The 15724-nt window shown below is 43.0% G+C and overlaps 1 protein-coding gene across 2 annotated transcripts in view; it reads left to right on the forward strand.

The window, feature by feature from the left end:
- Positions 1-15724, forward strand: part of pam (peptidylglycine alpha-amidating monooxygenase) — an 89327-nt gene that overhangs the window by 17753 nt on the left and 55850 nt on the right. For both annotated transcript variants that reach the window (XM_075456198.1, XM_075456199.1), the window contains exons 4-7: positions 4642-4699; positions 4931-5018; positions 7759-7850; positions 15210-15293. In XM_075456198.1, coding sequence (XP_075312313.1) covers positions 4642-4699; positions 4931-5018; positions 7759-7850; positions 15210-15293 — 322 coding nt within the window. The remainder of the gene's footprint in view (positions 1-4641; positions 4700-4930; positions 5019-7758; positions 7851-15209; positions 15294-15724) is intronic.

A 15724-nucleotide genomic window follows, 5' to 3' on the forward strand; every position in this document is an offset into this window, starting at 1 on the left:
CCTATTAGAAGCATTTCAAATGTTACTACTATTTAGCCTTGAAAAATTAAATTCTGCCCTTTTTTTTGTACAAGCTTGACACAATTTGCTGAAATTTTATTGAAATGCGGGAGACAGGCTTTAGTCAAACGATCTGTTGGTTTAAGCACAGTGGCCCTTCTCTCCTGACACCAGGCGGTTTGAGGGGAGGAGAGTGGTGATGTGGTTTTTTACACACTTTATCCACACAGCTGCAGGTTGTCTGAATAACAGAATGTAACCCTTCAATTAGAAGAGCTTCAGTTAAAAAAGTAATGTGGGAACAATAATGTTCATCTTTCAGAAAGTAACAGCATTAACTCCTTAGAAGTTGGTGTAGGTCATCTTCATGATCTACGCTGTTAGCCTTAGCTAAATGGAAAAATAAATAATTTAAAGATGTAAGCAGTGATAAAGGCCCTCATTTAAGATTAGATTAGATTAGATTCAACTTTATTGTCATTGCAGAGTACAAGTACTGAGACAACGAAACCCAGTTTAGCATCTAAGCAGAAGTGCAAAGAAGCAGAAAGTGTTGAGTATGTGCATTAAGAGCAGGATGCTAATAAACTGTGACTAACTATAAACATAATTATGAAAATATACAGTATGTGCAGTATATATTTGTATACATGTGTATATATTGTATATACATATATGCAGTAAAAGTTGCAGAATGAGACAGTAAATAAATAGGTAAAAATGAGTAAACTATAGATGTATAGATATAGTGATTGGCTGCCCACCGCTCCAGTGTGTGTTCAACATGTGCCAACCTGGATGCGTACTTTGGTGTGATACATGACAATGAAGTAATCTTAACTTTACTTATAGCGAAACATCAAAGTTTGGCTTTTGATTACTTTTAATCACACATTTTCGGACAATATGGAGCAATTTCCAGACCTTTATGATAAAATCTGAGAGTAGTTTGTTAAAATGTAAAAAGTGTAAAATGACAAAATTGCCCAAAATACCTGACTACTTGTCAGATTTAGACTATACCTCCAAGAGGCTTTTTTTGTTCGTCCTAGCATTTTCCAAATACACTGCCCGTCCAGAAAAAAAAAAGTCAATCACTCTAATATTTCGTTAGACCGCCTTTAGCTCTGATTACACCAGCATTCGCTGTGGAATCGTTTCGTTAAGCTCCTACAATGTCACATTTATTTCCGTCTAGAGTTGCATACATTTTTTGTCCGGATCTTGTAGTGATGATGGGACAGTTGGACCGCTAAGCAAAGTCTTCTCCAGCACATCCCAAGGATTCTCAATGGGGTTAAGGTCTGGACTCTGGGGGGGGGGCAGTCCATGTGTGAAAATGATGTCTGATGCTTTTGAGCCCGATGATTATCTTTATGTTTACGCATTTGGCAGACGCTTTTATGCAAAGTGACTTACAGGTAGGCAGGTATGGTAAGGGGGTCTTGCCTAAGGACCGCTACTGGAGGTAGTAGCTTTCATGCGGGGGATTTGAACCCAGGTCACCTACATGAAAGGTGGCAATCTTACCTCTACACTATCCTGGTATCCAAGATTCTGTGCATTGTCATCTTGGACTATGACCGTCCCATCAAGTAAGAAAAAAATTCACTGTTGGAATAACCTGGTTATTCAGTATATTTAGGTAGTCAGCTGACCTCATTCTTTGGGCTCATAACGTTGTTGAACCTGGACCTGACCACCTGCAGCAACCCCAGATTATAGCACTGCCCCCACAGGCCTGTACGACAGGCACCAGGCACGATGGGTGCAGCACTTCATCCACCTCTCTTCTTATCCTGATGCGCCCATCATTCTGGAACAGGGTAAATCTGGACTCATCAGACCACATGACCTTCTTCCATTGCTTCAGTGTCCAATCTTTATGTTCAACTTTTTTTCCAATTCGCCTCACTGATAAGTGGTTTTCTTTAGGCTAAACAGCTGTTTAGTCCCAATGCCTTGAGTTCCCCTTCACTTTGTGTGTGTGTAAATGCTCTTACTTTCCCTATAAAACATAGCCATTAGTTCAACTGTTTTTTTTACGATTTGATGTCACCAAACGTTTAAGTGATCACTGATCACGATCATTCAAGATTTTTTTCAAACCACATTTCTTCCTCGAAGGTGATGGATTCCCACTATCCTTCCAGTTTTTAATAATAATGCATTGGACAGTTCTTTTTTTTTTTTTTACGACTTAAATTTTCATTAAGTTTTCACATGTATACATAGGCAAAAACAATACATCAAACAAGGTACAAGTTACAGTAATGATAAACACTAACAAACTATCTGGAGATATTAATATTCAGTCCACTGTTCCATTTAGCATTTTTTTTCAGTTGGTGTCATGTCTCATATAAATGTTCCATTTTTCCCAGTTTTTAAAAAAAAAATACATTCTCTTTGAGTCTCAACACGTATGTCAATTTTTCCATAACAAAGATTTCCTGGACAATTTCCAACCACTGCTCCTGTTTTGGAGTGTTCGCATTGGGCCAGTTTCTTGTGACCGCTTTCTTACTTGCTGCGAGTAATACTTTAGTCAAGTACAGATGTGTGCATGCTCTGCCTCCATGCTCCCACATAATCTCCAGCAGTCTTGTTGTATAGAGAGTTGCCTAGATTTTATCTTTGGTATTTGGTAGGTTTTTCCAGCAGAGCTCCCTCCATATCAATACGTTTGTTGATGTACATTGTGTCTCACATGTGTGGTACCACTCCTCCTCTTGCATTTGGATTTTTAGTTCTGCTTCCCATTTTGCTTTTATATAAAGTGTTGACTCCTTCCTGGTCTCACCCAAAGCTCGATAGAAAGCAGAGATGGGCCGAGACCCCCTCTGTTTGTATGAATCGATAATAACACCGATCACCTTATTTATAGTTTCATTTGACCTTATCTCCCTTGCGAAATAATCTTTCAGCTGCAAGTATCTATAGAAGTCTTTGTTTTCAAGGCTATACTTTGTCTTTAAATCTTGGAAACTTAGAAATTGTCCACCTTCTGATACTGTACATGATGCTGTCACACCTTTTTGTGCCCATTTTTTTTAATGCTGGATCATACGTCCCTGGCTCAAACTTTAAATCGAACCACCTCAGAGTGCATATATCCCTCTTAAGTTTATATTTTCTTACTACAGTGCTCCATATTTTGAATGTAAATGCTACTATTGGGTTCATAACATGTCTCAAAGCACTTATCAAATGTTTATCCCCCACCAATATCTGGGTTTGAAAGCCCTGTACTTCCCTTTCCATTTCGACTCGTAGTCAGGTCTACACCAACGTGCCAGATGTCTAAGCTGAGCTGCATAAAAATATTCTGTAAAGTTAAGTAAAGCCATCCACCCTTGCTTTTTGGTAGTTTAAGTGTCGCAAATTTTATTCTTGGTTTTTTACTATTCCAAATGAATCTAGAAATCATCTTGTCCCAGGCTATAAATTTGTTTAGGGGAATATTAATTGGAAGAGCTTTAACAAATATATATATAATAACACTAAATATATATAATAAATATAAATATAACAATTTGGGTAAAATATTCATTTTGACTGTCCGTATTCTAGCACTAAAGTCTAACAGTAGGGTAGACCACCTTTCAATATCTTTTGGATGTTTTTTTCAATTTCACTATAATTGTTTTCAAACATGTCGGGAAGATTTTTACTCAGTTACACCAAGATACTTAATTGTTTTCGAATTCCATTTCAAACGATATGCATCTCTTATTTGTCGGGATGGAAAATAATTTAACAAGAGAATTTGTGTTTTTGATATATTCAGTTTATACCCTGAATAGTATTCATACTTTCCCAGAAGAGACGTTAGGTGTGGGAAACGTATATCTGGTTGTTCAAGGCACCCACTGTTAGTAGTTTCATCAGTCTCCTCAGATGTTTTCTTTGCTTGATGGCTGCTAATAATTTGACCCTTCTGAAACAGATTAACATCTTTTCCACGACCACAGGATGTGTCTCCCGACATGGTTGTTTAAGAAATGAGAAGCTCCTCACTGTTTCAGTTCGGCGAGTGGGGGTGGAGTGGACAAATATTTATCGTGAGATAGGATCCGATCTGAGAATCATGCGGCTTAAATTTGCTAATCATTGCGATTTTAATATTTTGTGCAATTTATTTTATCCATGACTTTCATTGGCTCCGTTCTGATTATATTAGTGATTGAGAATGCACAAGAAAGGGCCTGGGACAAACTGGCACAAATTAGTGAATATAGTAATTCATGTTAAAATGACTCCTTCCCAAAACCCACCCTCCTCCCCAATTATCCATCGGCCAACAGTGAAATCTGCCGGTAAATCAGCCCTTGCTTTGCCCAGCCTCTAGACTACCAGATACCAAGACCCCACACCACAACCTTCAGGGCCCAAAGAGTCTACTGCTAACATCCCAGTCACAGACACTCCAGGACTGTCAGATGTTCTTGTTCCACGCCCTGACTGCTCAGAGCTGTTAAAGTGCCATGAGACAAACCTACTTGATATTAGGCAGGTGGTCATAATGTTATGTCACTGTACCATGTAAATAAGACAGCCTGTGAGTTTGCATTTTAAACAACTTCACTCCTCACTAATCTGAATGTTAAGTGCTGAATAATAGTTGTGTTTATGTTTCAGTCGGACACTTACCTGTGCACGGCATTTCCTGTCCCAACTACTAGAGATGCATATATTGGTGAGTGAATCTTCCCAGAAGTTCCAGCTCACTTTACAACATAAAACACTGAAATGTTCTTCCTTCCTTTTAACTGTCATGGTGACTGACTCATGGTGTGCCAAAAGTTTGTGTTTAAAATGTTCAAGTCTAGGTCAGATGGGAATGTTCAATTGAGTGAAGTGAGTTGTAAAACTCCAGGCTTTTCATTTAATGATCTATATTATAACCACAGTCATTTTTCCTCTTCAGTGGACTTCATACCTCATGCCAGTATGAACACAGTCCATCACATGCTGTTGTTTGGCTGCCAGACCCCCGTGTCAACCAGCAGCTTCTGGTAATACTCAATTCAAATGTGTCTGTGTGTGTAACTTTTACTGGCTGATTAGGAGTAAACTGTCAACATGCATCTTCAGTTGCAGATTCTGCTTCAATCTATTCCTTCACCAATTTCCTACTCACTTCATGAAGCAACAGTATCACAAACGGGTTATCTAGTATAACCTCCAAGGGGAAGGCTCAGCTGCTACGTTTATACGGAGCAAATTTACATTATAACAGCTTTCACTTTGCTAAAACTCCAGCAGATAACAATATAAAATTGTGAATAATTTGAAAATGACTGTGACAGTGGTTGCGCTAGACTTTTTCACTGTCCGTCATTTTGACGGACAGGGTCGTAAAAAATCCGTCATTGTCCATTATTATCCGTCATTTTATTTTAAATGGTAATATACAGGCTTTTAAATGGTAGGCTAATATACAGGCTATATCCTAATGCTTATAATAACTCGTGTTTTATTGACTTATTTTCATTTAAAAAATAATTCACAGAACAAGTGTGTATTATCTAATATTTTTTTTATTTATGCAATTCTTCAGAGATTGACGTTTGGTCACTTGTGAACTCGTTTTTTTCGCTGCTAAAAACATTGCGGCTGTTGGGCATATGAACATGTTATTTTATAACGTAGTCGAACGAAGAAAATTGTTGTGAAAATACGAACAGTCCACTTAGAACAATTGAAGTGAAATATGAACAGTCCACTTAGAATGGTTGCAGTGGTAATCTGCAATTGACCTGTTGTAGCTCAAACCTTCCTTCCGGCCCGCATTGATTTGAGTAGGGAGCTCGCTTGTGTGTAATCGAACGCATCAATTGAGACTGCTGCCGAGGCGATTGTCATTAAATTTTACGTCCTTGCCTCCGACAGACGACTTCTCATTGAGGTTTTAATTTTATTCTGAAGGCTGCGACGCTGGAGACTGGAATGACCAGCGCCACTTCAGCCAAAGCTCTGAAGTCGGGAAACATGTCTCCCAATGAAACGATAAGAAGCCGGCAAGAGCCTCTGGACGTGATGACAGCTAATCAATCGCTAATAAATTGCTAATTAATATGCACGAGCTCGCCACCACCAGGTCGGGTGTGAGGTTACCGGTAGGCTACTTGTATGATTCATCATCTGTCAAAGTTACAGACGGGCGGCTATCAGAACACCCTCGCGCAGCTGGCTACAATGTATCGGCCCACTGAACACCAAAGCTGCGGCTCAGATTGAAAGTTGGTGATGGCAATGAAACTTATGTAGAGTAAGAAAAATGTCATTACTTGCCTATGATTTCAATTGTGTGTTTTATTGTTATTTTTTTTATTATTGGTAATGGTAATGGTCAAATCCGTCAAAATGACGGATGGCCTTCAAATTTTTCCGTCATAGCGGCAAAAAATCCGTCAATGACGGACAATTGTCGGTTAACGCGAACTCTGGACTGTGATTAACTACAGTGTGCAAAAGTCATCAATCACCACTAAAGATTATTTTTGCTTGACAGACCAAAAAACAGAGGTGACTGTTACTCAGGTGCTATTGTGGTTGTCCACCAGTTTGAGGATCAGCAGATCAGTCCTTTAATGAGTTGCAAATTTGCTTTGACAAGACACTGAAAAGGGTTCAGTGTCTTGTCAAAGCCCTTGGTGTAGGGCATACACCATCATATTATGACAAGCCAGTTCATAAAAAAAGCTGACTAGCAAATGAAACCAGCAGATCTCATCAAATCTTCACTTTGAAGATTTAATGAGATCTTGTCATGAGTTTGCATGGGATGGCTGGTGACAGTAGAGAGGAAGACTTTGTTTCAACATAAGGAGACCTCTAGCACAGCAAGATCTTGGAAGGGCGGCCATCTGTCTGGACCAGCCGGGGGCTGAGAGAACAGGAAAGGGGGGACAACAAGCAGCATAACACCAGGGATACCTGCTGAGAGAGAAACACAAGCTAATGACAACAGTGATGTCACATGTACATGGAGAGGAAAGAGAGCAGAGGGAGGAGAGGTGCATCATGGGAGCTCCCCCAGCAGGCTGGGCCTATAGCAGCTTAACTATGGGATGTGTCAGGATCACCTGAGTCATCCCTAACTATAAGCTTTATCAAAAAGGAATGTTTTAAGCCTGGTCTTAAAGGTGGAAAGGGTGTCTGCTTCCTGAAGCCAAACTGGCAGCTGGTTCCACAGAGAGGGGCCTGATAACTGAAGGCTCTGCCTCCCAAACTGGCAGCTGGTTCCACAGAGAGGGGCCTGATAACTGAAGGCTCTGCCTCCCATTCTACTTTTAGAAACTCTGGGAACCTCAAGTAAACCTGCAGTTTGGGAACGAAGTGCTCTGTTAGGAAAATATCTTACAATGAGATCTTTAAGATATGATGGAGCTCGGTCATTAAGAGCTTTATATGTGAGGAGAAGAATCTTAAATTCTATTCTGAATTTAACAGGGAGCCAATGAAGAGAAGCTAAAACTGGAGAAATAGGATCTCTGCTGTTAGTTCTCATCAGAACTCTGGCTGCAGCATTTTGGATCAGCTGGAGGCTTTTCAGAGAATATGTGGGACAGCCCAATAATAAAGAATTACAGTAGTCCAATCCTGAAGTAACAAATGCATGGAGCAGACTATTTCCCTCATGTGCAACGAAGATGCATCAGCCTGGCCTTAGAAGTGATGTGTGAAAGAGGCTTGTGACTCTGCCCTTTCATAAGCACAAAGTGATATTAATTGTGTTGTTTTTGCCTCAAGGGACTGTGGCAGTGTACAAGGCACTTGTGAGGATGAAGCCTCCATCATGTATGGTTGGGCTCGGAATGCCCCACCTACAAAATTACCTAAAGGTAAGTTTTAAGATGGCTCATAATTTGAACCATTGCATTGTTTTTTTTGTTGTCCAACTTATGAGCCTCATATCTTTAAGATTTTTGCTTCTTACCCCAAACAGTGGAAATGAATGGACCTGTATATGTTCAGAGAATATAAAGCCAGCAGAGCTCTTAGATCCAAGGACTCAGGTCAGCTGGTCCAGTCCAGAGTCCAGACTAAACATGGAGAAGCAGCATTTAGCTGTTATGCTGCAAACAAGTGGAACAAACTGCCAGTGGAGATTAAACTTTCACCAAATGGAGACATTTTTAAATCCAGGTTAAAAACATTTCTGTTCTCATGTGTCTATGCATGAAATCTGCACGATATCTTTGAACTTATCTGGACTGTTGCTTGTTTTTAATCATTTTAATCATTTTATTTGTTTCTCTTTATGTTCTTTTATGTATTTTTTAATGCTTCTTCCACTCCCTGCTGCAATGCTTTTATTCTATGTGAAGCACTTTGAACTGTTTTCCACATGAAATGTGCTACAAATAAACTCGGCTTGACTTGACTATATTGTGACAATAGTAGTAAAGAAAAAGAGTCATCCTCCCAGGAACAGTTTGGGATATGACTGATAATCCACAGTCTTTTGCTGAATGTTTTTGATTGATTTTTTTTTTTTTTTTTTGAAAAAATTGTAGATAATCGTTTTTCATTAGTGTTAGAAAGACCAATAATGAAGACAAACAGACGTATACACATGCATGGAAGAGTCTGCCGCCTAACCACCACCACCATGCTGTTCAGTTCTGCGAGTAGAAGGAAAGAACTCCAGAAATCTGCCTGAGAAGCAGCAACAGTTTATTCATTTTCATTTCATTCCTGCTGTCAGCTCACTGCAGTATCCTGTTCTACCTTCCTGTGGATGCAGTGCGTGTCAGTGAGGATCTGAGTTGTTGCTCCTCCTCTGGCCACAATATTCCCTTTTATGACTTTTGGTGTTAGCAGCTCTTAGGATTATCTCAGGAATCACCTCCTGTGCATTTGTGTTTCAGAAAAACTTTTTTATAGTTATTTAGGTGCATCAAATCTCTGCACAAAAGTTGATGTAATCCCTCACTCTCTTAGTCATTGATAACATCTCCATGTGGCTCACAGAATGCATTCCAGTCTGTAGATTTAAAGCATCCCTGCAGGTCAACTCAGCCTCCTAAGAAAATATTTTCAATATCAGTACAGTGACAGGTTGTTGATTAACAATGGGTTAGGGCTGGGCGATATGGGGGGAAAGTCATATCACAATATTTCCTTTTTTATCAGTCAATCGACATACATCACAACATAAAACAAATCACTATTTTGTGAATTTAATTACTTTAATTTAATTACTCTTAATTGAGATTTAAAGATATCAGAATGTTAATTTTTTATTTAAGTTGAAAATGACATGTGACACTATACAACTGTTTCAGATAAATACAGAACAGGTATTTTAAATGAAAATTCTATATCTGGCCGGTCAACTAATCAAAAAAAAAGTTTCATTCTCCGTGCTGAGACGCTGCTTCAGCTGATGATACAGATTATTGGTGTTCTCTAGCTATCGTTATGGTTCTATGGCCCAGCCCTACTGTGGGTGTATAGTTGGAGGAGAGGAGAACCAGTGGAGGCAGGGCTGTTGAAAGGTTGGAAGGGTAGCTGAGAGGGAGACTTGGCTGAAATCTCCAGAAATGCCTTGGGATGTTCTGCTTGTTGCCTGGCAACGACTGAGCTGATGATGTCACAGACTGTGTTTGCAGCAACTGCAGGTAATATATGAACTGCTACTAGAATAACACAGGTGAACTCTCGTGGGAGATGATATGTCGTAAACTTAAAGCTAACAGTTCAGTGTTCTGGGTACAGGTCCAGGATTACACAGTCTGTCGTTAACAAGCACTGTGATACCTCCACCTTTGCTGCTAATGGTTCTGTTGGCTCGTATGGTCTCGAAGACGAAACTTATCGTCATTAGGCGTTGGAGTCCAGTATATGCTCCTACAGCCATGTCTCAGTGAAACCCATAAGACTGTATTCTTGATATTTGTTCTGTGTCCTCCTGAGGGCTCCAAGCTCATCCATTTTGTTAGCAAGAAATCTAATATTTCCCATCAACACTGAAGCAAGATCTTTTCAGCAAGTGTTCTTCCACCTGTTTTTTTGTCTTGCTCCTGCCCAACTTCCATGACATTTTCTATTTAATTTATCTGGAATTTGGTGTCTCATTTCAGGTTTTAGTTGGCATTTAGCCAATTAGCTGCTCCCACTGGTAAATGACTCATGTGTTGGTATGGCAACTCATCATAACAGATGTCGAAAATTGTCAAAAATACCAGGAGAATCCACTCAAGAAGCAGAGCTTCAAACCCAGTGCAGAAAAATCTCTCTTTAAAAATCACTTATTTGTGGGGAAAAATTGCTTAGTATAAATAACAAAAAGCAGAAATACACACAAAACTAGCAGAGCTACTGCACCATGCAGTCAGCTTGGTGCAGCACATTTTAGAATAAAAAAACAAGTACAAAAGCTGCTGAACGTGAAAAAGAAAGACGTTAATGATGAAGATGGGGAGTTATTGAGGAATGGTCAAAAACAGTTGAAAAAGAAGATAATAGAGAATAAGGACCTTGGGTCCTTTGAAAGGCGCTATATAAATGAAAGTTATTATTATTATTTAAATCAAATCAAATTTATTTATATAGCACATTTCATGTAGAAAACAATTCAAAGTGCTTTACATAAAATAAAAGCTTTGCAGCAGGGAGTGGAAGAAGCATTAAAAATACATAAAATAACATAAAGGGAAACAAATAAAATCATTTAAATGAATTTAAAAACTAGCAACAGTCCAGATAAGTTCAAAGATATCGTGCAGATTTCATGCATAGACACATGAGAAAAGAAATGTTTTTAACCTGGATTAAAAAATGTCTCCATTTGGTGAAAGTTTAATCTCCACTGGCAGTTTGTTCCACTTGTTTGCAGCATAACAGCTAAATGCTGCTTCTCCATGTTTAGTCTGGACTCTGGACTGGACCAGCTGACCTGAGTCCTTGGATCTAAGAGCTCTGCTGGGTTTATATTCTCTGAACATATCACAGATGTATTTTGGGCCTAAACCGTTCTGGGATTTGTAAACCATCAGCAGGCTTTTAAGATCTATTCTGTGACTGACTGGAAGCCAGAGTAAAGATTTTAAAGCTGCTGTGATGTGTTCAGATCTCTGAGCCAGTCTTCCTTCTCAAAATATCAAAAGACCCTGTGTGGACAATGATCCTCGTGCCATCTGGATGAGTAGACAGAATGGTCGGCAAAATATCTCTCACTTCCCTGACTGATGTATCAGAAAAAGTTCTATTTTCCGTCTTTGCCATTCTGACATGCTGTGTTATAGAGTCCCCGATCAGAATGGTGTCTATTCCTTTTTGTGTGGAGGTGTCGATCGCTTCTGCAGTCCTCACCTTGGTTGTGGGATTTGGGCTTCTCCTGATGATCTGGTTAGCCCTTGGCTGAGGTTTGGGGCCATTTCTCTTGTTTGTCTTCATGTTTGGGTTACATTCATCATCACACACTCTATTTGGAATCAACGGATCGTATCTATTATGCAATGGAACCTCAGGTGGCGGAGTGAGTGCTGGAGGTTTAGGTTTGGTGCTGAGTTTACCTCTGCAACAGACAACATGAGACCAGATCCTGGCTGGGGTTGATGATTTGGGTTTGGCACCAACACTGTTCCAGTGGGAGATATCAGTCGGACCGTCCGGTTTGGGAGCTTCACCAGATATTCCAGTGTCATTTGGACAGATCCAGGGAAGTGTGTCAGCCAGGGCTGCAGTGTGAGATTCCACATCAGCTGTGATCCCGTGTAGAAAGATCTGAGTTAGTCCTTTGGCACATGAAGGCTCCACAGCCTGCACAGGAGCTATAATAGAGTCAATAAATTCCTCGTTGTTACGAATGTCTTGCAGCGTTTCAATCCTCTTCTCGAGCTGTGTTATCCTCAAAGAGAGTCGCTCACACTGTGTGCAGCTCACTGATACTGCAGGGTTAGGAGACATTGTTCTGTCCATTCTCTTTGTAAACAGGAGGGCTAATACCGTTTACAAATATACAATTAAAAGAAAAAGAATAAAAGAATGAAATTATATCCAAGACTTGTGGGAAGAAGTAGAATGATTTAAAAGCGAATAAAGCAGTAAGCAGTAGGAGGAGGCAGAGACACGTCTGCACTCTTCAAAAAAGAAAGCTCCAACAAAATGACGAGATGAAAAAGATCACAGACTTAAAGGTCAAAAGAGGATCAAACTGATGGAAGTCTGAATGGAGCAATAAGGTGAACATGTATTTCAATAGATTCAGTTCAGCTCAACACTCAACCTCCCCTGCCTCCAGCTACACAAACCTCACACCCTCCCTGTACCCACACCCTCCCTGTACTCACACCCTCCCTGTACCCACACCCTCCCTGTACCCACACCCTCCCTGTACCCACACCCTACCTGAACCCACACCCTACCTGTACTCACACCCTCCCTGTACTCACACACTCCCTGTACCCACACCCTCCCTGCACCCACACCCTCCCTGCACCCACACCCTCCCTGAACCCACACCCTACCTGTACCCACACCCTCCCTGTACTCACACCCTACCTGTACTCACACCCTACCTGTACTCTCCCTGTACTCACACCCTCCCTGTACCCACACCCTCCCTGTACTCACACCCTACCTGTACCCACACCCTCCCTGTACCCACACCCTACCTGTACTCACACCCTCCCTGTACCCACACCCTCCCTGTACCCACACCCTCCTTGTACCCACACCCTCCCTGTACCCACACCCTACCTGTACCCTCCCTGTACCTACACCCTCCCTGTACCCACACCCTACCTGTACCCACACCCTCCCTGTACCCACACCCTACCTGTACCCACACCCTCCTTGTACCCACACCCTCCCTGCACCCACACCCTCCCTGAACCCACACCCTACCTGTACCCACACCCTACCTGTACTCACACCCTCCCTGTACCCACACCCTCCTTGTACCCACACCCTACCTGTACTCACACCCTACCTGTACCCTCCCTGTACCCACACCCTCCCTGTACCCACACCCTCCCTGTACCCACACCCTCCCTGTACCCACACCCTCCTTGTACCCACACCCTCCCTGTACCCACACCCTACCTGTACCCACACCCTCCCTGTACCCACACCCTACCTGTACCCACACCCTCCTTGTACCCACACCCTCCCTACACCCACACCCTCCCTGAACCCACACCCTACCTGTACCCACACCCTCCCTGTACTCACACCCTCCCTGTACCCACACCCTCCCTGTAATCACACCCTACCTGTACCCACACCCTACCTGTACCCACACCCTACCTGTACTCACACCCTCCCTGTACCCACACCCTCCTTGTACCCACACCCTACCTGTACTCACACCCTACCTGTACCCTCCCTGTACCTACACCCTCCCTGTACCCACACCCTCCCTGTACCCACACCCTCCTTGTACCCACACCCTCCCTGCACCCACACCCTCCCTGAACCCACACCCTACCTGTACCCACACCCTACCTGTACTCACACCCTCCCTGTACCCACACCCTACCTGTACTCACACCCTACCTGTACCCTCCCTGTACCTACACCCTCCCTGTACCCACACCCTACCTGTACCCACACCCTCCTTGCACCCACACCCTCCCTGAACCCACACCCTACCTGTACCCACACCCTACCTGTACTCACACCCTCCCTGTACCCACACCCTACCTGTACTCACACCCTACCTGTACCCTCCCTGTACCTACACCCTCCCTGTACCCACACCCTACCTGTACCCACACCCTCCTTGTACCCACACCCTCCCTGCACCCACACCCTCCCTGAACCCACACCCTACCTGTACCCACACCCTCCCTGTACTCACACCCTCCCTGTACCCACACCCTCCCTGTAATCACACCCTACCTGTACCCACACCCTACCTGTACTCACACCCTCCCTGTACCCACACCCTACCTGTACTCACACCCTCCCTGTACCCTCCCTGTACCTACACCCTCCCTGTACCCACACCCTACCTGTACCCACACCCTCCCTGTACCCACACCCTCCCTGTACCCTCACCTTACCTGTACTCACACCCTCCCTGTACCCACACCCTCCCTGTACCCTCCCTGTACCCTCCCTGTACCCTCCCTGTACCTACACCTTACCTGTACCCACACCCTCCCTGTACCCTCCCTGTACCTACACCCTACCTGTACCCATACCCTCCCTGTACCTACACCCTACCTGTACCCACACCCTCCCTGTCACACCTCCAGAATGTCTCCAGCTCAGTCATGGACCTTAACACAGCCTCGCCAACATCTCCCCCCACATCAGGACAGACTGAGACCTCTGCCTCCCCTCTAACCTGCCTGTCTCCAGCAGTCGGGTGAAGAAGCAGCTGGAAAGATTGAATCAGAACAATGTTGCCATGATTGACAGGCTGATCGGTGCGGCGTCTGCAGTGATGCGGGCTCTGCACCGGCCCGTCGTGGTGAAGAAGGAGCTGAGCCAGAAGGCGAAGCTCTCGATTTACCGGTCAATCTATGTTCCTATCCTCACCTATGGTCACGAGCTGTGGGTCGTGACCGAAAGAATGAGATTGTGAATACAAGTGGCCGAAATGAGTTTCCTCCGCAGGGTGTCTGGGCTCTCCCTTAGAGATAGGGTGAGAAGCTCGGTCATCCGGGAGGGGCTCGGAGTAGAACCGCTGCTCCTCCGCATCCAGAGGAGTCAGATGAGGTGGCTCGGGCATCTGGTGAGAATTCCTCCTGGACGCCTCCCCGGTGAGGTGTTCCGGGCCCGTCCCACTGGGAGGAGGCCCCGGGGAAGACCCAGGACATGTTGGAGAGACTATGTCTCTCGGCTGGCCTGGGAACGCCTCAGGGTCCCCCCAGAAGAGCTGGAGGAAGTGGCCGGGGACAGGGACGTCTGGGTTTCTCTGCTCAAGTTGCTGCCCCCGCGACCCGACCCCCGGAGAAGCGGAAGATGATGGATGGATGGATTTAAATCATGCTTTTTATTTCTACTGTTTTAATGTGTCTGTAAAGCACTTTGAATCACCTTGTTGTTGAATTGTGCTATACAAAAGAACTTGCCTTGCCTTATGGCAGTTTTCGTTTTTAATTTCATCTAAGCGAGGTTATGTCAGTGCATGTCATGTGTTTTTTTTTTTTTTTTGGTTGGTCATATTTCTCTGTTCTTCCTCTGGTGTTTGAGCTTTTTTTTTCATGGCCTTTCTGAGTGTCCGTTTTCTATTTTGTCTTCAGATGTTGGGTTTCGAGTTGGGAGAAATTCAGGAATGTCCTATTTTGTGCTGCAGATTCATTATGGAGATGTCAGTGCTTTCAAAGGTGAGTCCTAATCAAGCTGAACTTAACAAGATTCATGTGTCTTAAATTATGAATGTAGCAAATTCAATAATGTTCTGGAACGACCCAAAAGAGGCTTTTATGTCAAAAAAGACTTTATCAAATAAATCCAAGCACCTCTGCATGCAGACTGCTTCTGCAAACATCTGTGAAAGAATGTTTCGCTCTCAGGAGCTCAGTGAACTCCAGCATGGTACCATGATAGGATGCCACCTTTATATTTTATATAAAGTAGTATTTGTAAGCACTTTATAAGATTACTCTGTCACACACCGACTTTGGAAACATTTCAAATACATTTAGGTCACATTTGGTCAAGTCAGTTGACAGTTAAGAGAGTTTGACCATGAAGAGCACAGAACGTAAGCACAGTCATTAACAGACCGTTGGAATGAATTTCTGTAAAGTTCTGG

The sequence above is a fragment of the Odontesthes bonariensis genome, chromosome 22, assembly GCF_027942865.1.
Source record: "Odontesthes bonariensis isolate fOdoBon6 chromosome 22, fOdoBon6.hap1, whole genome shotgun sequence".
Lineage (NCBI taxonomy): Eukaryota > Metazoa > Chordata > Actinopteri > Atheriniformes > Atherinopsidae > Odontesthes > Odontesthes bonariensis.